The sequence below is a fragment of the Sciurus carolinensis genome, chromosome X, assembly GCF_902686445.1.
Source record: "Sciurus carolinensis chromosome X, mSciCar1.2, whole genome shotgun sequence".
Lineage (NCBI taxonomy): Eukaryota > Metazoa > Chordata > Mammalia > Rodentia > Sciuridae > Sciurus > Sciurus carolinensis.
The window spans coordinates 1,898,264-1,920,235 of NC_062232.1; the positions used below are offsets into that span (position 1 = coordinate 1,898,264).

The window sequence follows — 21,972 nt, forward strand, 5'->3', positions numbered from 1 at the left end:
CAAAGTTCCCGGGCGCAAGAGGGCGGTTCACTGGCTGAGGCTTCCTGGACCCACGGGTCTCGCCGGGGCGCGTCTGTCCATCACGCAGGGACTGACCGCCTTCTTCCGCCAGCCCCCAAGCAGCTGGCCAGGACCCCAGGAGGGGAGGCCAGCGCCTGGAACACGTGTCCTCAGAGCAGGTCTGTCCTGGCCGCGGGCTGCGCAGCGCGCACCAGGCCACACCCGGACGTTCCCATGACCCGCTGTGCGGCGAGTCCACAACTCCACCCTCCGAACTGCGCTCCCCTCTCAAGGTGGTCGTGGGCACCTGTATGGCGCCCTCAGCGGAACAAGGGGACCATCCCGCCCTGCGAAGCTGCTTCCTGTCCCCAAATGACTCAGAACATCTGTGTCCAATGAGCTTCACGGATCCGAGGCGCATGACGGATTCCGTGTGTAGACGGGGGTCTCATCCCCCGAAGTCTTATCCCCCCGCAGGGAGCGAGTCTAAAACTGCCAAAATCTGCGATCCTGAAACAACTCTGCCCCCGAGAAGGGCGGTTGGAATGGATCCCAAAGACGAGGATGACAGAAGTTGGAAAGATGAGGTGCCAATCAGAGAGGCTGCGTTGGGGCCTCTGTGTGTGAGAGAGACCAGCGGACGGGACAAAATCTGGGTTTCCTCCCAGAAAGAAGGCCTGGAGGGCTGCAGGTGGACGAGCAAAGTCCTGCGGACGCCACGGAAGGAAAGCAGGTGACTGGACAAATCACCTCCCAAATCCCCGTGGGAGGAGTCCCAGCCCGGCAGAGGGCAGGGCGATGGAGGCTGGAGGCCAAAGGCAAAGGAAGGGGAATTCAAAATGGCGGCCAGGTGGGCCCGGGAGGGTCACTGCAGAGAGGAGGAGGCCCGGGGGAAATCACTTGGCGTCTCTGAACCCAGGAAAGGCCTGCGAGACGTGGTCCAGCCCTGCGAAGCTCAGTTACAGAGTCCGCCTGGGCAGGGCCGGGAGCCCACCGTGGAGGAAGAAGAAGACAGGCTCAGACAAGGCCGGGTTCCCAGAGCCAGGCACACAGCACGCGCCCTCGAGTCCAGTGTCCTGCACATCCTCCTGGGGTCCTCTGTAAGCAGGCCATGCCTGGGCAGAAGCAAGGGGACCTGACCGCCCACCCAGGGTGACCAGTCTCCTCCCGGAGACGGCCATTAGGGGTCTGCACAAAGTGAAGGTATGTTAGGGTTTGGATGTGAGGCACCCCCAGAAGTAAGACTGCAGGAATGTCCAGAGGTGTAACCTACTAGTGGATTGATCCACTTCAATGGACTAACTGGGTGGTGGCTGTAGGCAGGTGGCTGGAGGAGCTGGGTCACTGGGCACCTGCCTTTGGGGTTTACATCTGGTCCCTGGTGAGCAGAGCTCTCTCTGCTTCCTGGTGCCACGTCCTGAGCTGCTCTCCTCCTCCAGGCCCTTCCGCCATTTTGTTCTGCCTCACCTTGGGCCAGAGCCATGGAGTCGCCCACCATGGACTGAACCTCTGAAACCATGAGCCTCAATAAACCAGGTGGTAACTCAAGGCAGGTGGGGTGTGGCTGGAGGAGCTGGGTCACTGGGGACATCCCTTGGGGACTATATCCTGTCCCTGGCTCCATGGGGACTATATCCTGTCCCTGGCTCCTTGGGGACTATATCCTGTCCCTGGCTCCTTGGGGACTATATCCTGTCCCTGGCTCCTTGGGGACTATATCCTGTCCCTGGCTCCTTGGGGACTATATCCTGTCCCTGGCTCCTTGGGGACTATATCCTGTCCCTGGCTCCTTGGGGACTATATCCTGTCCCTGGCTCCTTGGCGACTATATCCTGTCCCTGGCTCCATGGGGTTTATATCTGGTCCCTGGTGAGCAGAGCTCTCTCTGCTTCCTGGTGCCACGTCCTGAGCTACTTTCCTCCTCCACGCCCTTCCGCCATTTTGTTCTGCCTCACCTTGGGCCAGAGCCATGGAGTCGCCCACCATGGACTGAACCTCTGAAACCATGAGCCCCAGATAAACTTTTCCTCCTCTAATTTTTCTTGTCAGTCCTTTGGTCACAGTGATGCAAAAACTAATGAAAACAAAGTAAAAACCGCAAGAGGCAAAACTCTGTGCACAGTATGCATCAGAAGGTAGTGTTTGTGTACAGATTTTTAAGCACAGAGACACTATCACGTCCATGTCTCCTGGCATTTGCAAAGGATGAAGAAAGATAAGTATACACACAAGGTAAAATAAACAGAAAAATACATAAAATGTCCAAGAGCCTTCTATACATGGGGGAAATTTTATATCTGCCATTAAGAGCAAACAAATGAATGCTACAACCACACCCATATCCACAGTAGTATTAGTCATGAAAGCCAAGAGGAGAAAGCAACCCTTTTGTAGATGGATGAACAGACAACACAGGCTGTTGTATTTATGCAGTGGAATATTATACAGCCTTCAAAAGGAAGACAATTCTGAGTCAGGATACAGGATGGGTGAACCCCGAGGACATCACGCTCAGTGAAATGAGTCACACACAAAAGGGCAAGAACTGCCTGAGTCCACTCATATAGGGTCCGTATAGTCACCAAGCTCAGACATGGAAAGTAGAAGCGAGTGGTTTCGGGGGCTGGCAAACAGGGAAATGGGAGAGTTATAGGAGTTCCAGTTTCACATTTTAAGAAACTCTGGTAGGGATGTCACATAACAATTAGGAATAATCTTAAGTACAGTGATTTGAACACTTAAAAAGGATTAGGATGGCTGGGTATGGTGGTGTACTCCTGTAATCCCAGCAACTAGGGAGGCTGAGGCAGGAGGATGGCAAGTTGGAGGTCAGCCTTAGCAACTTAGCCAGGTCCTGAGCAACTTAGGGAGACCCTGTCTTTAAATACAAAAACTAAAAAGGGCTGCAAATGTGGCTTAGTGGTGAAGCACCCCTGGGCTCAATCCCTGGTTAAAAAAGAAAGAAAGAAAAAAGGTTTCAATGGTACTTTTTATGACAATGAAATGTTTAATTTAAAAAATGTGCACTGTTACTCTACGCCTCAGTGATCAAGTCTTTTTCTGAAGAGCCAGGCAACAGAGTGAACATGAAGGGTTAGCAATGAATGGGAACCGGAGGAAGTTCCTAATCTCATGCAGGACCCCATAACTGCACCCTGGTAACCGAGTCCTTCATAATCAGTCCTGAAACCACACCCACCGAGGTCACGCCCCATCATGACCACGCCCCACCACAACCTTGCCTTAGCCATAACCACACCCCTCCATAATCAAGTCCTTCAGTAACCACGCCCCCATGGTAACCGTGCTCCTCTAATAGGCCCTGGTAATCATATCCCTCATGGCCACACCCCTCCATGACCACGCCCACACCATAACCACGCCCTGTTGTAACCACGCCCCCATAATGTGCCCCTGTAATTGTCACTCATGACCATGACTCCCCCCATAACCACGCCCTCACTGTAACCGCATCCCTATAATAGGTTCCTGTAAACCTGTCCCTCATGACCACACCCCTCCGTGACCACTCCCCCACCCTAACTAGGCCGCTCAGTAACCCCGCCCCTACAATACTCGTCTCCATGACTATGCCTCACCGTAGCCACGCCCCCAAATACACGACCCCGTGACCACGCCTGCAGTCTTAGCCCCGCCCCACCATAACCACGCCCCTAAAGCATGCACCCCTCCCCATGACACGCCCATACTGTAACCGTATCCCTACAATAGGGCCCTGTAATCCTGTCCTGACCACACCCTCTGTGACCACGCCCCCACCATAACCACGCCCACATCCTTAGCCCCACCCACCTTAACCACGCCCCCGCGACTGCCCGAGCCCAGCCCTCTACCCCTCCATCTTGGGCTCCCGGCGGGGTATCGTGAGGCTCATCTGTCCGTCTTTTGTTCGCCTGGTGTGCAGCCAAGGCTCCTATTGCAAACTGCTTTTAATTAAAAACCGAATCAGCCTCGTTTGTAGGTGGACACCTATCTTCAAAAAGCTGGCCACGGTTTCCGTTGTGGCCCACACAGTGCCAAGCTGGACCCTGGCCATCAAAGGAGGCAAGTGTAAAATCACCCGTGCGATCCGATCTGCTGCAACGCCAGGGCTCCCTGCAACCCGAGGCCGGACTTTCCGTCCTGCCTCCGCGGCCACCAGCCCGCCCCCAGGGTCTGCGGGTACTGGGAGCTCCCCGGAAGCAAAGGCTCCGTCCACCCGCCGCTCCTGGTTCTCTCCCGACGGCACTGCCTCAGGGTCACGCTGGCCTCACAGGATCCCAGGCAGGGATCCACTCTCCAACTCAGCCTCTCAGGGTGCGCCACCCCCAAGACACGGTGGAGCCCGCAGGGAAGGTCCTGCACGGTCCTCTGTCCCCATGCCCCCATGCCTGCCCCCAACTGAGCATCCGCTGTCCCGCGACCTGGCCTCTCGTCCACCCTGGCCGGAGGCATTTCTCATCATCTCCCTGGTCCACCAGAAAGCTGTGGTCGCTGCCCACTGCCCGCTAAGCACAGCAAGATTCCCCCGTGTCCCAGCCCATTTCTTAATTCCCGTCCCACTTACCACCTGGAATGACCCTCCACCAGGAACCCGCGTGGGAAGTACGTCTCCGTTTCTAGGGGGACACAGTGGCTCACACCTGTAAATCCCAGCAGCTCGGGAGGCTGAGGCAGGAGGACCGCAAGCTCAAGGCCAGCCTCAGTCACTTAGCAAGACCCTGTCTGTAAATAAAATATTTTTTAAAAAGGGCTGGGGATATGGCTCGGTGGTTAAGCAGTGCCGGGTTCAATCCCTGGTACTGCAAAATTTAAAAGAAAGAAAAAAAGGCTAGGGACATAGCTCAGTGGGACAGCCCCTGCCTGGCAGGTGTGAGGCCCTGGGTTCGAAACTCAGCACCACATATGAATAAATAAAATAAAAGATCCACTGACGATTAAAAAAATATCATTCTAAATGGGGACGGGGCTGCTTCTCTTCTGTCCAAACTGTTCTTTGCACACAATGATCAAAGAGGAAAGGACGCTCCTTCCGGGTTTTGGTTTCTAAAATTCAAACAGGAAGAATTCGAAAAAGTCAGAGCTCAGAGCTTGTTTCTTCCTTCACTCTCGGAAAAACCAGAGGGACGGTTTCACTAACGGAGCTTCCAAGGACCCGTGAGGACCAGACCAGACTCAGGTGCATGGACTCAAAAATGAAGTCTGTCCTGGGAGCTGGGGACCCCCGTCCACGGCCCCTAAGACCAGAGGAAGACCTGGAGGCCCGTCAGTGGACACACCAGCTGTCAATCAATGGAGAGCAGAAGCTGCATCCTGGGTCCTCACAGGCTGGCTGCCAAGCTCCGTGAAGAAAGCGGACCGCGCAGACGACCGGCTTCTGTGGGCCGCATGACTGGCCCCAAAGGCCAGGTGTTCTGGAGCCCAGAGAGGCTGCTCCACAGCCTGCAGTGCACAGCACAGCCCAGCACAGAGACCCCCAGCCCCAGAGGCCACAGTGCAGAGAAAACCTGCAGGACAGAGTCTCTATCTGTCACCAGTCCATCCATCCACCCAGCTGTCATCTGTCTGTCTATCTATCTATCTGTCATCTACCACTTCTGTCTGTCTAGGTGGCTGTCACAACCTGGGTGGGGCTGCTCCTAGCTCCTGGTATGTGGAGCCCAGAGAGGCTGCTCCACAGCCTGCAGTGCACAGCCCAGCCCAGCACAGAGAACCCCCAGCCCCAGAGGCCACAGTGCAGAGAAAACCTGCAGGACAGAGTCTCTGTCTATCATCTGTCCATCCACCTGTCATCTATCTATCTATCTATCAGTTCTATCTTTCTAGGTGGCTGTCACACCCTGGGTGGAGCTGCTCCTGGCACCTGGTGTGTGGAGCCCAGAGAGGCTGCTCCACAGCCTGCAGTGCACAGCACAGCCCAGCACAGAGACCCTCCAGCCCCAGATGCCACAGTGCAGAGAAAACCTGCAGGACAGAGTCTCTATCTATCATCCATTCATCCAGCTGTCATCTGTCTATCAATCATCTGTCTATCTATCTATCTGTCATCTACCAGTTCTGTCTGTCTAGGTGGCTGTCACAACCTGGGTGGGGCTGCTCCTGGCACCTGGTGTGTGGAGCCCAGAGAGGCTGCTCCACAGCCTGCAGTGCACAGCACAGCCCAGCACAGAGACCCCCAGCCCAGAGGCCCACAGGGCAGAGGCTGGGAAGCCCTGTTCTGCATCTAACGCTTCTGCTCACCCATGAATACCTATATTCGCACAGAGCAAGGGACTGTGGTCTCTTAACAGTGTACAGGACAATGTCCCCCAAACCCTGACTTGTCACCATCCTGTGGCTGGGACGGCGAGTTTTGTGGGGTGCCCGCCACGCTGCCTGAGCCGGCTTTGGGAAGGCGTTGTCCTGAGCCCACCTGGTCCTCCCCGTGGGCTTCACCAATGCCCTGGAGGTCCCAGCCACCCACTGTGCAAATGCTCACCTCTGACGAGGCTGGTGAGTGGCCCGTCCTCCCAGTGGAGGCTCAGACTCCAAACCGCGACTCAGCCTCTACTCCCACCACCCTCCGAATCACACATGGTTTTTAAAAATGCCAGGAGACCAGCTCCGTGGGTCCCGGGGACGGGGAAAGCACCTGCCAGGTGAGGCGGGCGGCTCCCGGTCAGGAGAGACCCTGCTCAGCAGCACCCGCCGGACAAGGCTTCTCCCTCCCTCGCGGGACGGAGCCCCCAAAGCCACACGCCTCTCCTGATGGGCAATCCCGTCAGCCACGCGGCTGCCCCGACGTGGCGAGCTCAGCCCTGCGACCCCTTAGTCACGTCCAAGAGGGTGGAGGATTTCCAACCAGCCCAGGGCAGGAGACCGGCAAGGAGCAGGCTCATCCTGGGAGGCTGCGGAGGGAACCAGCCCTGCCGACCCCGTGCTGGGCTCTGCATCTGCTCCTCAGCCCCGGGAGTCTCTGGTGCACAGCCGCCCGAGACCGGGGACCGAGACGGGGGATCGGCAGGGCTGCGGCCGGAGGCGGACACAGGTCCGCACCGCGTCTCCGGCTGCAGCGCAGGGGCAGCCTGCAGCGTGAGCCTGAGGGTCAGCAAATCCCAAATTCCAGAAAGGCATGCCCGGGGCGTGGGGCAGGGCGGAGCGAGGCCGGGACCTGCCGGTCACGTCTCTCTCCTCAGCTGACACGCGCTCTGAAGAGGATGGCGGTTCCCGCGGGAGGTCGCCGCAGGGCCACGCGCCCGGCTGGTGCAGTCCGGCTACCGCTGCCCCGGAGACCAGGTGAGACGCGGGTGCCGTGAAATCGGGGAGCACGCAGAAGCAGAATTGAGGCAGAAACCCAGCCCAGGAGGTGACTGAACGGAAGAAACCCGCCCACTCTGGTCTCCTCCCACCATCGAGGAGGGAACCGAGGCAACCTCCCTCTGGAGGCCGGCAACCGCTAGGTGGCTGAACCCAGCAAACCTCTTTTCTCTGTAACACACCCGGCCTCCTGTATTTTGCTACAGGAGGAGGAAGAGACTGCGTCCAAGGCGGAGGGCACCCGTCTCCACGGGGGGACGGGTACAGCCGGAGGAGAAAGGAGGGTCTTGGCTCATGAGAGAGGTGAAGGGTTAAGAGAGCAGAGGAGCTGAGGAGCGACCCTGTGCACAGCACCTTCTCTCTTTTGTCAGCGGGTGGCTTCCCTGAGTGGAGGCTGGAAGGGAAGGCTCAGAGCTGGAAGAACCCAGGGAAGGTGGGAGAGGAGAGGACGCAGGTCCTCCAGGAGGTATCCGGAGAGGGTCCGCGGGTCCACAAAGCAAAGACGGTAAGAAAGGACAGACTGGGAGACGGGGTGGGAGTCAGGACCCAGACGATCCAGGAGCTTCTTGGGTGGGCGGGAGAGGAGCTCAGCAATATGGCGGACGGAAGTCCCGCCAACTGGACGCCAGGCACACGCATGGGGAAGGCCAGGCCGGCAGGAGAGCTGCATCTTTGGCAAGTGGATGGAAATCGGTCTCAGCCCGTGGCCAAGGTCTGAACGTCCCTGTTGGACCCCAGTCCACAACCTGTCAGCAGTGGGCCACCCGGGCCCTGAGCACCGCATCTTCATGAGGGAATTAACGCCTCAGAAATGAGGTCGAGGGAGGCCCTGCCCCTTCCACCCTGCTAGGAGCCCACCCGGAGGCGCCCGCCATCTTTGAAGCAGAGGGTGAGCCGTCACCAAGCACCGGGCGGCTCCTGCCATGATCTTGGACAGCCGGTCCCAGAACTGAGACCGTGTTTGGACATAAGCCATCTCCACCACTGAGTCCTAACAACCCACATGGATCAAGCCAATCTGGGAAGAAGGGATCCACTGGGTCAATGCTGGATCCACTCAGTGGGAAGAAGCGTCCTGGAATATCTATCCCAGTGGGAATCTCCAAGGGCCTGAAGTCCAAAGGACGGCTGGCATTAAAGCCATTAAGGATTTCTTTTTCCACTAAGGGATAAAACCCTACACATCCCCGGCCCATTTTATATTTTTATTTGGAGACAGAGCCTCACTAAGTGGCTGAGGCTGGCCTCCCACTTGCCAGCCTCCTGCCTCAGCCTCCCGAGCCGCCGGGACGAGAGGCGTGAACCTCCCTGCGGGCTGTGCTCACCCCGTTATTCCTGGGATGAGCTTCCCGGGGTCCCCGGGGTGGGTGAGGGGGACGAGAAGGCGGGAACTCACAGCTTGACGAGGAAGGGGTGGCTGACTTCCATGAGCACGGACTTCTCGTTGTGCACGTGCTGCTCCTGCTTGAGGCGGATGACCTCGGGGATGCTCATGACCTTGAGGGCGAAGAACGTCTCGGCGGCCTTCTCCTTCACCAGGTGCACCCGCCCGAAGGTGCCCGTGCCTGCGGGCAGAAGAGCAGAGGGCCATCAGGCCTGGCCGCAGGCTGGACCCGGCCGCGGAGCCCGCACCCTGCTGCGGCCTCCACGCCAGACCCGCGGAGGCCGAGAGGCGGACGTGCCTCGGAGGCTGTCCCCTAAACCTCGCAGAGACAGGCACACATGGCAAAGGGACAGAGACCGGAGCGCCGTCTCCCGGCCGCCGTGCTGCAGAGGCCACCCTGGAGGGATCTCGGGCCACACGGGGAACCCAGCGGAGAAGAGCGGCAGACGCTTCTCCCACCAGGGCTGAGCCTCCCTGCCCCGCCTCCTGGATCAAGGCCCTGACTCCGAACGGGAAAAGCGCTCTCCTCTGAAAATCCGCCCTGGGCTCAAAGTCACTGGATCCTGGAGGGACCCTGTGCCCCGGGCGGCTGCTGCGTCCCTTCCTCCCGCCTTCCTGTCTCTCTCTGCTCCTCCCCTGTCCCCTTCCGGCCCCTTCGTATCCTCCGCGCCTCCCTGGGGGTCTCTGTCCCAGCCTCCCCGCAGAGGACCCTCCGCCCACCAGGTCTCCAAGGACAGCCTCCAGGAGAAACGGCGTCCTCTGTCCCGGCCTCAACGGGACAGCCGGGAAGAAACCAGGAAAGGGGGCTGTGTGTTTGGGTGGCGGGCAGCAGCAGAGCCCAGCACGGTCAGACCCTGGTGGTGGGCGCCCAGCTCTGGGGTGAGGACGTGGGAGCCCAGCGGGTGGCGAGGCTGGGCGGCGGGCGGTGGAGAGGCTGCTTTGCCTTCGTACAAGCAGCTGAGGCCCAGGATCAGCTGAGCCGGGAGAGGCTGTGTCCCGCCAGGTCCTCCAACCCGGGTGTCCGGGCACCACCAGCCGCACGGGGCTCAACCCTGTGAGCCCCCCGCCGACCCTGCCCCGGATCACGGCCAGGGGATCCCGCCGCCCGGTCCACCCCGAGTCCTGCACGCGCTTCCCGGGCCAGGGGCTCTGGAGCCGGCTCTGCACCCGGGAGCAGACGCCTCTCGAGAAACCAGGGGGCACGTCCGCTTCTCAAGCGCGTCGCGGGCGCCGGGCAGGGACTCCCACCAGGGGAAGGGAGAGCAGGGCCCGGCTTCCACCCGCCCGGCCGGCCTCCTGGCTCCCAGGGCGCGTGGCGTCCAGTAAGCCTCTCGCTATTTCTAGGAAGACGTGGCGTTCGAGCAGGAGGCCGAGAGGCCGATCCCCAGGAGGGTCCCCCCAGCGCCGCCCTGGCTCTACAGAACCGTGTCCGCGGCCAGCACAGGACAAACCCAGCAGCACCGTCCAGCACCCACGCGGGGCTCTGACCCTCGGCGGAGACAGGGGAAGGTCCGGCCAGGCAGCCCTCCCAAGGCACCAGGGACGAGGGGCAGGCCGGAGCCGAGTGGTCAGCCAGCTCTCTCAGTGGACGGACGGCCTTTGCCAAGCCCCGCACAGGAAGCAAGATGGCGCCCAATACCCCAATACGAGGCCCACCTCGGTCAGCTCGGCTTCCGTCCATGTTTGTTTTTTATCCTGCTGGAAAAAACACACACAGCTGGCGTGGAATTGACCCCCACGATCCTTTTCAGTGCGCGGTTGAGGGGTGTTATCTACACCTATGCTGTGTAGACGCCGCCACCGTCTCCACAGGCACCGGCTTCAGGTGGATCCAGGAACTGATTCCCAAATGATTCCCAGGAAGCACGCGAGCTTAGCCAAAGGAGCAGATATGACAGATACGGACGGGTGGACGGGTGGATGGACGGACAGGTAATTGGTCGATAGGTGGATGACAGAATGATGGAGGAACGGGTGAATGACAGATGGAAAATAGATGCACAAATAAACGGAAACATAGATGGTAGATAAAAGTGACAGATTGAGAGGACACAGAGAGAAGAGAGGTAACCAAACAAAGAAGACTGTCTGGCATCACTAGTCTTGCGCTTTGGGGACACGGGTATATAAAATAGGGTTACTTGGACTCAAACACGGTGACAACGAGATGGTCAGTAACTCAGATGGACACTTGGTCACGACTCGGCAGGTCACGTACCCAGTGCGGACACGCTGCAGGAAGACGTGATTCAAATCCCGGGCAGGATGGGGCTGGACGGGGCAAGATCGACCACGCTACTCAGAAGAGTACGGAACTGAAAACACGGGAATCATTTATTTCCGGAACATTCCGTCTCACATCTTGACCTCTCAAAAGCCCCGTCTGCTAACGCCCTGACACTGCAGCTTGGGTTTCGATATATAAATTGGGGGGGCGACACGTTCGGGCCATAGCGACGGGTCACTGTCCTCGGGTTTGGGTAAGAAATCAACGCGCGGGTGAGGACATTACGAAATCGTTCCCTTGCCGGTTCCACAAAGTCTGAGAAATCTCTGAAGAACGGTCCACATCCGGTGGCCTCCCAGAGGGACTGACCTCTGATTTCCGATTTGATTTCCCGTTCCCTTTTCAAGATTCTCCGAGGCCACCCAATACAGTCCCCGGTGCCACCCACCCAGGGACTTTCAGACTGATTCTGTGAAAGTCCGTGAAACGGGTCGATCGCTGTGCAAACCACTAGGCAGCACTGCCCGCAGGATTCAGGGTACTGCGATGCTTGGGACGGGTACTCGGCAAGAGAGAACGCAGGGAGGAGCCCAGAGGCGTCCGCCAGCACTCGGGAGGCGTCACAGCAGCGCGGCGGCTGCAGAGGCAAGCGGGTGGGTCGTGGGTTTATCAGGTGCCGAGCCACTGCACAGTCAAGGGGACCCGGGTGCCATCTCGGTCCCGGTCCCCTGGGATTGACTCTGACCCCACGTAAGTGTCAACGGGGGCTTTGCACTCACGTGACCTGGCTCGGAGAACAGACTCATCAACTGTCACCACGTTCACGTTACGGGGCTGGGCCACTCGCACCGCAAGATGGAAAGCTGTCCACGTCACTTCTTCAACGTCCCCCGCGAGCCACCCACGCGTCCCAGCATCACGGGACCCTCAGCTCACACCTGGCAACCCAAACCTCGGGCCTCCTCTGACCTCACACCCAGCGACCCAAACCTCGGGCCTCCTCTGACCTCACACCCTGCGACCCAAACCTCGGGACTCCTCTGACCTCACACCCTGCGACCCAAACCTCGGGCCTCCTCTGACCTCACACCCTGCGACCCAAACCTTGGGCCTCCTCTGACCTCACACCCAGCGACCCAAACCTCGGGCTCCTCTGACCTCACACCCTGCGACCCAAACCTTGGGCCTCCTCTGACCTCACACCCTGCGACCCAAACCTTGGGTCTCCTCTGACCTCACACCCAGCGACCCAAACCTCGGGCCTCCTCTGACCTCACACCCTGAGACCCAAACCTTGGGCCTCCTCTGACCTCACACCCTGCGACCCAAACCTCGGGCCTCCTCTGACCTCACACCTAGCGACCCAAACCTCAGGCCTCCTCTGACCTCACACCCTGCGACCCAAACCTTGGGCCTCCTCTGACCTCACACCCAGCGACCCAAACCTCGGGCCTCCTCTGACCTCACACCCAGCGACCCAAACCTCGGGCCTCCTCTGACCGCCCCCGAAGGCCCTGAGATGTGAACCTCGGGAAGCTGCGATTTCTTAGGCTTTCCACTTTACTAACTCCGCTCCACTCTTCTAGTCTTCCACCTGACCCAGCGCTTAGTACTCTCGCCAGGTTAACTGATGCCTCACCCACTGATCCAACATTTAGTACTCTCGCCAGGTTAACTGATGCCTCACCAACTGACCCAGCGCTTAGTACTCCTGCCAGGTTAACTGATGTCCTCACCAACTGATCCAACGCTTAGTACTCCTACCAGGGTAACTGATGTCCTCACCAACTGACCCAATGCTTAGTACTCCTGCCAGGGCAACTGATGTCCTCACCAACTGACCCAACGCTTAGTACTCCTGCCAGGTTACCTGATGCCTCATCACCTGACCCAGTGCTTGGTACTCCTGCCAGGGTAACTGATGCCTCACCAACTGACCCAACGCTTAGTACACCTGCCAGGGTAACTGATGTCCTGACCAACTGACCCAGCGCTTGGTACTCCTGCCAGGTTACCTGATGCCTCACCACCTGACCCAGCACTTGGTACTCCTGCCAGGGTAACTGATGCCTCGCCAACTGACCCAGCGCTTGGTACTCCTGCCCATTTAACTGCTGCCTCACCCACTGACCCAGTGCTTGGTACTCCTGCCAGGGTAACTGCTGCCTCACCCACTGACCCAGCGCTTGGTACTCCTGCCCATTTAACTGATGCCTCACTACCTGACCCAGCACTCAGTACTCTCACCAGGGTAACTGATGCCCTCAACGGCCATCAGGTCTTCCAGTCTGGACCTGCAGGAACCTGTCGTGGTGGGTACTTACTACGCCCTCGGGGCCTGGCCAGACATGCAGGACAGAGACTGAGGCAGACAGATTGGGGTGTCCCTCTGCCCCCCGTCCCTTACCCGCTCCCCAGCCTGCGTCACCGGGAAGCGGGGCTGTCCAACGCCGAGACTCCTCCTGCTCCAAGAAGCCCTGCGGGTGCTGAGGCCGCACTGCGCCCCACGGGGACGGAGCACGATTCCCTGTAAATGGCCCTCAGGGAACGGACTCTCTTATCACTCAGTGTCCGCGCTGTGGGGGGCCCGCAGGCCAGGAGAGAGGAGCCCAGGACAGAGCAGGGCCTGCAGGGCCTGTGCCCTCGGGGACCAGTCAGAGGGGACTCGCGCCTTCTCGGACTCTGCAACGGTGGAGGGTCCAGGAGCCACTGGCCACGACCCGAAGGGACAAGGAGACTTCAACCAGACTCGGGCTTGCCAGAGGGAGAGGCCCCCTGACGCCGCCCGCAACCCCTCTCCGCCGCCCCGACTCCCCCACCTTGCCCGCCTCCTGGGCGCTGGTGCCCTGGACCATGGGGTCTGCCAGGCTCTGGGCCCACGCTGCCCACGCCGCCCTCTCCCGAGCGCCGGCTGCTCCCGTCCAGGCCCCCAAGCCACCTGAACCTCCTCAATCCTCCCTCTACACTGCCTCCAGGGTCACAGGCCTCCCCAACCACAGCCAGGAGAGTGGACACAGCAGGAGAGTGGACACAGCCAGGAGAGTGGACACAGCGGGAGAGTGGACACAGCAGGAGAGTGGACACAGGAGAGTGGACACAGCGGGAGAGTGGACACAGCGGGAGAGTGGACACAGCCAGGGAGAGTGGACACAGCAGGAGAGTGGACACAGCAGGAGAGTGGACACAGCCGGAGAGTGGACACAGCCAGGGAGAGTGGACACAGCAGGAGAGTAGACGCAGCAGGAGAGTGGACACAGCAGGAGAGTGGACACAGCAGGAGAGTGGACACAGCGGGAGAGTGGACACAGCCAGGGAGAGTGGACACAGCCAGGAGAGTGGACACAGCAGGAGAGTGGACACAGCCGGAGAGTGGACACAGCCAGGGAGAGTGGACACAGCAGGAGAGTGGACATAGCCAGAGAGTAGAAACAGCCGGGAGAGTGGACACAGCAGGAGAGTGGACACAGCCAGGGAGAGTGGACACAGCGGGAGAGTGGACACAGCAGGAGAGTGGACACAGCAGGAGAGTGGACACAGGAGAGTGGACACAGCCAGGAGAGTGGACACAGCAGGAGAGTGGACACAGGAGAGTGGACACAGGAGAGTGGACACAGCCAGGAGAGTGGACACAGCTGGGAGAGTGGACACAGCAGGAGAGTGGACACAGCAGGAGAGTGGACACAGGAGAGTGGACACAGGAGAGTGGACACAGCCAGGAGAGTGGACACAGCCGGGAGAGTGGACACAGCAGGAGAGTGGACACAGCAGGAGAGTGGACACAGGAGAGTGGACACAGGAGAGTGGACACAGCGGGAGAGTGGACACAGCGGGAGAGTGGACACAGCCCAGGACGCCCTGGAGTGTCCGCTCTGTCACACGGAGGTCGTCCCCGCAGAAGAAATTCAAGCAGCAAAGCTGGAAGCCGCGGAGCACACCGGGGACAGTCCCCTGGCGCCGGGCGGATGATGTCACCGTGCTTCAAGGAGCCGACGGAGAATTCCCCCAACCCTCTGGACACAAGGGTTCCCGGGGATCCGTGGCTCCCAGGCCTCAGGCTGAGCGCGTCACCCGCTCCTGGTAACAGGGACACATGACGTCAGCACGTTCCTGCAAGGGACACCCTGTGCCCGCGTCCTGAGAAGCCACGGTGTCCCGTTTCTATGTCGGGAAAGAAAGAGGACCAACCGTAGCCCCCGTGTGACGAGGGGCCGTCTGCAGACCAGCGGCCACTGAAGCCACCACCCAGCCCGCCCGGCACGGGCACGCGGGTCCCAGAACATCGCGATGAAGTCGGGACGGAAATGCGGCCAGTCGCCAGGACCGACTCCACTCCGGGGTCCATCACCGCGTAAGAGAACCGCGCCCAGAAAGAGCCCGGAGCTGCATGGAGACACGCCGTCGCCCACGACATGCCCACGGGGATCTGAGAGGCGGGGTCACCGCGCCCACAGACCTGAGGGACGCGGGGGCCACGCCGCCCCAGGTGACCAATAAACAGCGCGGCAAAGTGGCCGCAGAGCCCAAAAAACAGAAAATTAGATTTTCCCACACACACATTTCTAGGATGGGTTTGTCCCCCACGCTCGGTAGATCAACCACCATCATGAAAAATGAAAGAGCTGAGTTCTACTGCAGCCCCTTAGGGGCCACCTCTGGGGTGGACGGACGGTCATGGTGTCAGAGCACGAGGTCCCCAAATCAAAGACCAGCCAGGCTGCCGGTTCCTGGAGGTGCAGGAGGACTCAGAAAGGGCGTCCCGTACGTGAAAAGGTAGAAGACCAAGGTGACGCTGCCAAGGAGACCATGTTCAGAGAGCCCGCATCACGGAAGAGGGTTACGGAATTGCTCTGCTTTAACATTAATACCACCGCTACGGTCTAGTTATGGGGTAGCCCCCAAAAACCCAGGCAAGAAAGTTCAGAGGTGAAATGATGGCGTTATGACAGCTTCATCCGATCAGTGGATTAATCCACTTGAATGGACTAACTGGGTGGTGAGTGTAGGCACATGCTGTGTGGTTGCAGGAGGTCTCTGGGCTGTGCCTTTGGGGACTATATCCTGTCCCTGGCTCCTTGGGCACTATATCCTGTCTCTGGCTCCTTGGGGACTATATCCTGTCCCTGGCTCCTTGGGGACTATATCCTGTCCCTGGCTCCATGGGGACTATATACTGTCCCTGGCTCCATGGGGACTATATCCTGTCCCTGGCTCCTTGGGGACTATATCCTGTCCCTGGCTCCTTGGGGACTATATCCTGTCCCTGGCTCCTTGGGGACTATATCCTGTCCCTGGCTCCTTGGGGACTATATCCTGTCCCTGGCTCCTTGGGGTTTAGATCTGGTCCCTGGTGAGCAGAGCTCTCTCTGCTTCCTGGTGCCACGTCCTGAGCTGCTCTCCTCCTCCAGGCCCTTCCGCCATTTTGTTCTGCCTCACCTTGGGCCAGAGCCATGGAGTCGCCCACCATGGACTGAGCCTCTGACACCATGAGCCCCAATAAACTTCTCCTCCTCTAAAGCTGTTCTTGTCGGGTCCTCTGGTCTCAGCGGAGGAAGAGTCGACTTCAGCAAGCAGTCTTGGAGGCCCAGAGGTCACGCACAGCCTCCTTCGGAGAACAAAGACACCCCGAGGGATCGATTGACGACAGGGCCTTCGGGAGCAGAGCCCGGGTCTCCCTGGAAGGACGACCTGTCCCGCTCACTCAGCGAGAAAGAACAGGAGGCGGCCAGCTTCCGGGTGGAGGGTCCCTCCCCTGTCCGATGCTGCCACTGTCTCTGGGCAGGTGGCGTGGGGACCGTCCATCAGGTGTCATTGCCAAAAGCCAAAGAACAGCCGTGCTGCCAGCAATCAGAAGGGCTGTCCCTGAGTCGGCCGAAAACCCAGGGTGGGTTACGGGCCTTGCAAGGGCCGGGCCTCCCGCGTGTCCAGACGCCCCACATCTCGCAGGTGAGCCCAGAAAGCACAGCCCGGCTCCCCAGTGAACGGATCCCCCCAGGAAGAGCAGCTTCCCACCTGCAGAGACAAAGCCCCCGCTCGGCCAGCTCCCCCCGCGGAGGGGGAACCCGGCGCCCGAACACCCAAGCCCCACACCACGGTGCCGGAGAAGACGGGGGTTTCCTGACCGCCTTCCCGGGTGGCGTGATCCACCTCTCCCAGGACTCGGCCCCGATCCTCTAAAGTAACCACTGTCCACCTACAAGCTTCCGGAAGCTTCAGGAAGAAGGAAAACGTAAGCCCAAAGCAACTGGAGGATGAAAATATATAGAAACTGGATCAGAAATCCATGCAAGTCGAAAGCAGGAAGTCGAAAGAGAGAAGAGTTAATAGTACAAGGCATGAAAAAAATCAAAAGAGAGGAAATAAAAAAGCGACCGGGGAGGCTGAGGCCAGAGGATGGCAAGTCAGAGGCCAGCCTCCACCAGTTAGTGAGACCCTGTCTGAAAATAACATGTAAACGGGGCTGGGGGTGTGGCTCGGTGGTTAAGTGGCCCTGGGTCCAATCCCCAGGACCGATGGCCTTTTAGTGGTTGAGCATCAATTTGCTATGGTCTGAGAAGTGTCCACCCAAAGGACCCCAGTCTCTTCTTCCCTTTCACTTTTTCTGCAGGTGGATTAATCCACTCACGAGGTTACACCTCTCATGACCCAAGAGTTTGAGCATCATGGCAGAAGACTGTGGCAGAGGAAGCCGATCACGTGATGATCAGGCAGCAGAGAGAGAGAGACCTGCTCCCCAGATACAAAATTTATACCCCAAAGCCACGCCCCCAGTGCCCACCTCCTCCAGCCACACCCCACCTTCCTCCAGTTACCGCTCAATTATTCCCCACCCGGGGATTAATTCACTATCTGGGTTAAGGCTCTGATAACCCAGTCATTTCTCCTCTGAACCTTCTTGCATTGACTCCCACGTCAGTTTTTAGGAGACACCTCACATCTAAACCATAATCACAAGACGAACCTTCCCTCTTTATAAGCTGACTGTCTCAGGCATCTTGTCACAGTAACGGAGAGCTGGCTAATACACCTTCCAGCTGATTTCTCCAATCTCTGGAATGATCTGCTCTGTCACTCTCCCCAAGCCTCAGCTGTGTCTGTCCCTCCCTCTCTGGTCCCCTGGATGCCAGCTCCCGACACAAGCCAGATGGCAGAGGGGCTGGGTCTCACTCCTGTCTCTCCAACCACGTTAAGCACCCAAGCACACTAAGGATTGCTCTCCGGTCCACCCCCAGCCCCACACCTGCAGGGCCCCCACCTTCCGCCAAGTGACTCCAAGGTAATGATTCAGCCTGGTGAAATCATCACCCAAATTAACTGCCCACAAATGGAAAAGAGCCCTCTCTTTGCCTCACCCGAAAAATATCCAAATGACTACCTCGGAGAAGAAATGTGGTTAATGAACGCCTTGCAGTTAACGCGGGTACCTGGCATTTGGAGAGGGCTGCAGGCGCCCATTTCCTTCCTTGTGACCTGGTGGGTCAAGAGTGTGAATTTCTAAACGGGCAGTCGGGTAGCAAAGCTATCAGGAAAGACACCGAGTTCCTTCCGGGCTTTCTGGTCCAACACGTAACCACCCTGGACTTCCAGGATCGGGTCTCTGGTGTCCACGTGTACAGAGAGGCAAGGGAGAGGTGAATCCCAGGCTTCCTCTGCCCTCTCCTCCTGCACAGGAAAAGGACCATCCCTTACCTAACGCCACAGCACCTGGCCTGCTCCCTAAAAGGCTGGCAGAACCAGCCACGCGTGGCCCACGGGGAATCCCACCACAGGAACCGAGGACTAAAACATGAGACCAGAACAATTAGAGGTGGAAAAGTTTATCTGCAGCTCATGGTCTCAGAGGCTCAGTCCATGGTGGGCCGACTCCATGGCTCTGGCCCAAGGTGAGGCAGAACAAAATGGCGGAAGGGCCTGGAGGAGGAGAGCAGCTCAGGACGTGGCACCAGGAAGCAGAGAGAGCTCTGCTCACCAGGAACCAGATATAAACCCCATGGAGCCAGGGACAGGATATAGTCCCCAAGGAGCCAGGGACAGGATATAGTCCCCAAGGAGCCAGGGATAGGATATAGTCCCCAAGGAACCAGGGACAGGATATAGTCCCCAAGGAGCCAGGGACAGGACATAGTCCCCAAGGAGCCAGGGACAGGATATAGTCCCCAAGGAGCCAGGGACAGGATATAGTCCCCAAGGAGCCAGGGATAGGATATAGTCCCCAAGGAACCAGGGACAGGATATAGTCCCCAAGGAGCCAGGGACAGGACATAGTCCCCAAGGAGCCAGGGACAGGATATAGTCCCCATGGAGCCAGGGACAGGATATAGTCCCCAAGGAGCCAGGGACGGGATATAGTCCCCAAGGAGCCAGGGACGTGATATAGTCCCCAAGGAGCCAGGGACAGGATATAGTCCCCAAGGAGCCAGGGACAGGATATAGTCCCCAAGGGATGTCCCCAGTGACCACCTCACCACACCCCACCTGCCTACAGTCACTACCCAGTTAGTCCATTCAAGTGGATTAATCCACTAAGATTAGGTTAAGACCCTCACGCCCCATCATTTCTCCTCTGAACCTTCCTGCAGGGTCTGAACCAGACCTCTGCCTGTGACATAATGGTTTCTCATACAAATGGTCATGCTTTGGAATCTGGGTCCTCACATTGTAGACAGGTGGACAGGCCTTGAAGAGGTGGGACCTAGTGGGAGTTGGCTGGTCATTGGGCAAAACTGGGTTTGTGTAAGTTCGAAATAAATACAGAAAATAAAAAGAAGAAACCTGCTTTCTTGATAAGTTCCCAGCCTCAAGTATTTTGTTATAGCAAAGAAAACAAAAATGGACTCACACATCCTATTACAAATCCATCAACAAGCTAAAGAATACCTGTGCGCAGGCCCCTCCCTGCCTCCTTTCTCTGGGTCTAAATGTCCGTCCCCGCGCCAGGTGGAAACGTCCTTGCAGGCCTGCACGATGGGAGAGGCGCTCCTTGCTCAGCTCCAGGTAAGAACTCAGAAGAGGTGGCAATTACTCTGTGCATGTACTTCCAGCCGGGCAGCCGGACTCCAAGGCGTCAATTAACTCAAACAACCCCTCCCCACCCAGGCACGCGGCAGTGAGTCACAGTCCCCCGGGTGCTGACGGCAGCCAGCGCGTCGCCTCCTGGGCAGCAACGACAGAGCCCGCTGTTGTTACCAGGACCTCAGGTGCGCGCGCTCCTGGAACCCGTCAGTCAAACTGCACGGCAGAGGTTCCCCTGCAGCTGGAGAGCCTGTAACTGAAGACACCGGCCAGGTGACCCTCAGGGGTAGACGGGCTGCTGGCCCTGGGCGTGTCCAGGGGCGGCGCCAGCATCTGGGGTGTCCAGGGGTGGAGCCAAAATCTGGGCGTGTCCGGGGGCGGAACCAGAATCTGGGCGTGCCCAGGGGCGGCGCCAGCATCTGGGGTGTCCGGGGGCGGCACCAGCATCTGGGCGTGTCCGGGGGCGGAGCCAGAATCTGGGCGTGTCCGGGGGCGGAACCAGCATCTGGGCGTGTCCAGGGGGGCGGCGCCAGCATCTGGGCGTGTCCAGGGGCGGTGCCAGCATCTGGGCGTGCCCAGGGGCGGAGCCAGCATCTGGGCGTGTCCAGGGGCGGAGCCAGCATCTGGGCGTGTCCAGGGGTGGAGCCAAAATCTGGGCGTGTCCGGGGGCAGAACCAGAATCTGGGCGTGCCCAGGGGCGGCGCCAGCATCTGGGGTGCCCGGGGGCGGCACCAGCATCTGGGCGTGTCCGGGGGCGGAGCCAGAATCTGGGCGTGCCCAGGGGCGGAGCCAGCATCTGGGCGTGTCCAGGGGCGGAGCCAGCATCTGGGCGTGTCCAGGGGCTGCGCCAGCATCCTTCTCTGGCGACAGGTGTCAAGAAAGACAGAACCAGAGACAGGCTCGCCCAAGGATCCAACCCAAGGCTGCTGGCTCGGAAGACTGATTTCTAACGACCAAAAGAGCAAGAAAATGGGTCCCCGGGCCCCCCGCAGGGCTGCCCAGGAGCAACCAGCCCTCCTGAGGTCTCGACCTGGAACCCTGAGCACAGACTGGCCAATGACCACCAACCGACGTCTGCACCCTCTCCAGGGAGAAGAGCTCCTGAGGACTCCGGGGGTCCCCCCCACCCCGGGCGCCCTGCAGAGAGGAAGGATGGGCTTGGGACTTCCTGGCACAGCAAGCAAGCAGACCACCCGCCAGTCCAGGACGCTGCCACCACCATCCGCCCCAGAGAACCAGATGGACAGGGGTCACCGCGATGATGACCATGACGGTGGATTGCTGGTGAGCACGTCCCGGTCATACGTGCAGAACGGCAGTCCTGGTGCTGACAGCCAGGCCCTGGGTGGTGGGAGGGGACAAGGGAAGTCCCTCGCTGTCCATCAAGGAAGAAAGGGCAGGCGGACCACAGGCGCCCGCACACATTCACAAACGCGCATGCACAGCCTGAGAGCAGCCCGCAGGATGCGCCATCCTGGACGCCTGAGAAGTCAGGTGATGGACCGGGCTCACAGGCCCTGGAGAGGGACCCGGCACCAAGGGCAAGGTCCCTGCTATGGACTGATGGGTGCATCCACTCAAAATGATCAGATGGATTCTGACCCCCAAAGGGGACGGCATCCCCTCCCTGAGACTCACACAGGGATGCACCAGCCCTCTGAGCAGGGCAGGGACCTGAGTGTGTGTCCCCAGGTTCCTGTGCTGAGTCCTCACCAGGTGCTGGTGTGGGAGGTGGGGCTCTGGGAGGGGCTGAGCTCATGGGTGCAGCCCAGGAAGGGGACCAGTGTCCTTCTACAGAGATCAGAGAGCCCCCCGCCCTTCCTCCCTGTGAGGACCAGGAGCAGCGCCATCTGTGAGCAGGAAGCAGCCTCAGCAGCCCCGAGTCTGCCCCGCCTGGACCTGGGCTGCAGCCTGCGGAGCCTAGGAGCCCCCCAGGCTGCAGCTGGTGCCAAAGTATCAATTCTGCTCCTGCCTCTCAGGATCCAGCACCTCCAGCTGGGCTGCTCTGAGATGCATTCACCTGGCTCTCTGCAGAGACGGAGAGACGTGCTCCAGA

General features: G+C 59.3%; 1 protein-coding gene across 1 annotated transcript in view; it reads right to left on the reverse strand.

Moving 5' to 3' along the window:
* Prkx (protein kinase cAMP-dependent X-linked catalytic subunit) overlaps nt 1-21,972 on the reverse strand; it is a 60,660-nt gene that overhangs the window by 30,191 nt on the left and 8,497 nt on the right. The window contains exon 2 of the mRNA XM_047535806.1: nt 8,693-8,861. Within this exon, the coding sequence (XP_047391762.1) occupies nt 8,693-8,861 (169 nt within the window). The remainder of the gene's footprint in view (nt 1-8,692; nt 8,862-21,972) is intronic.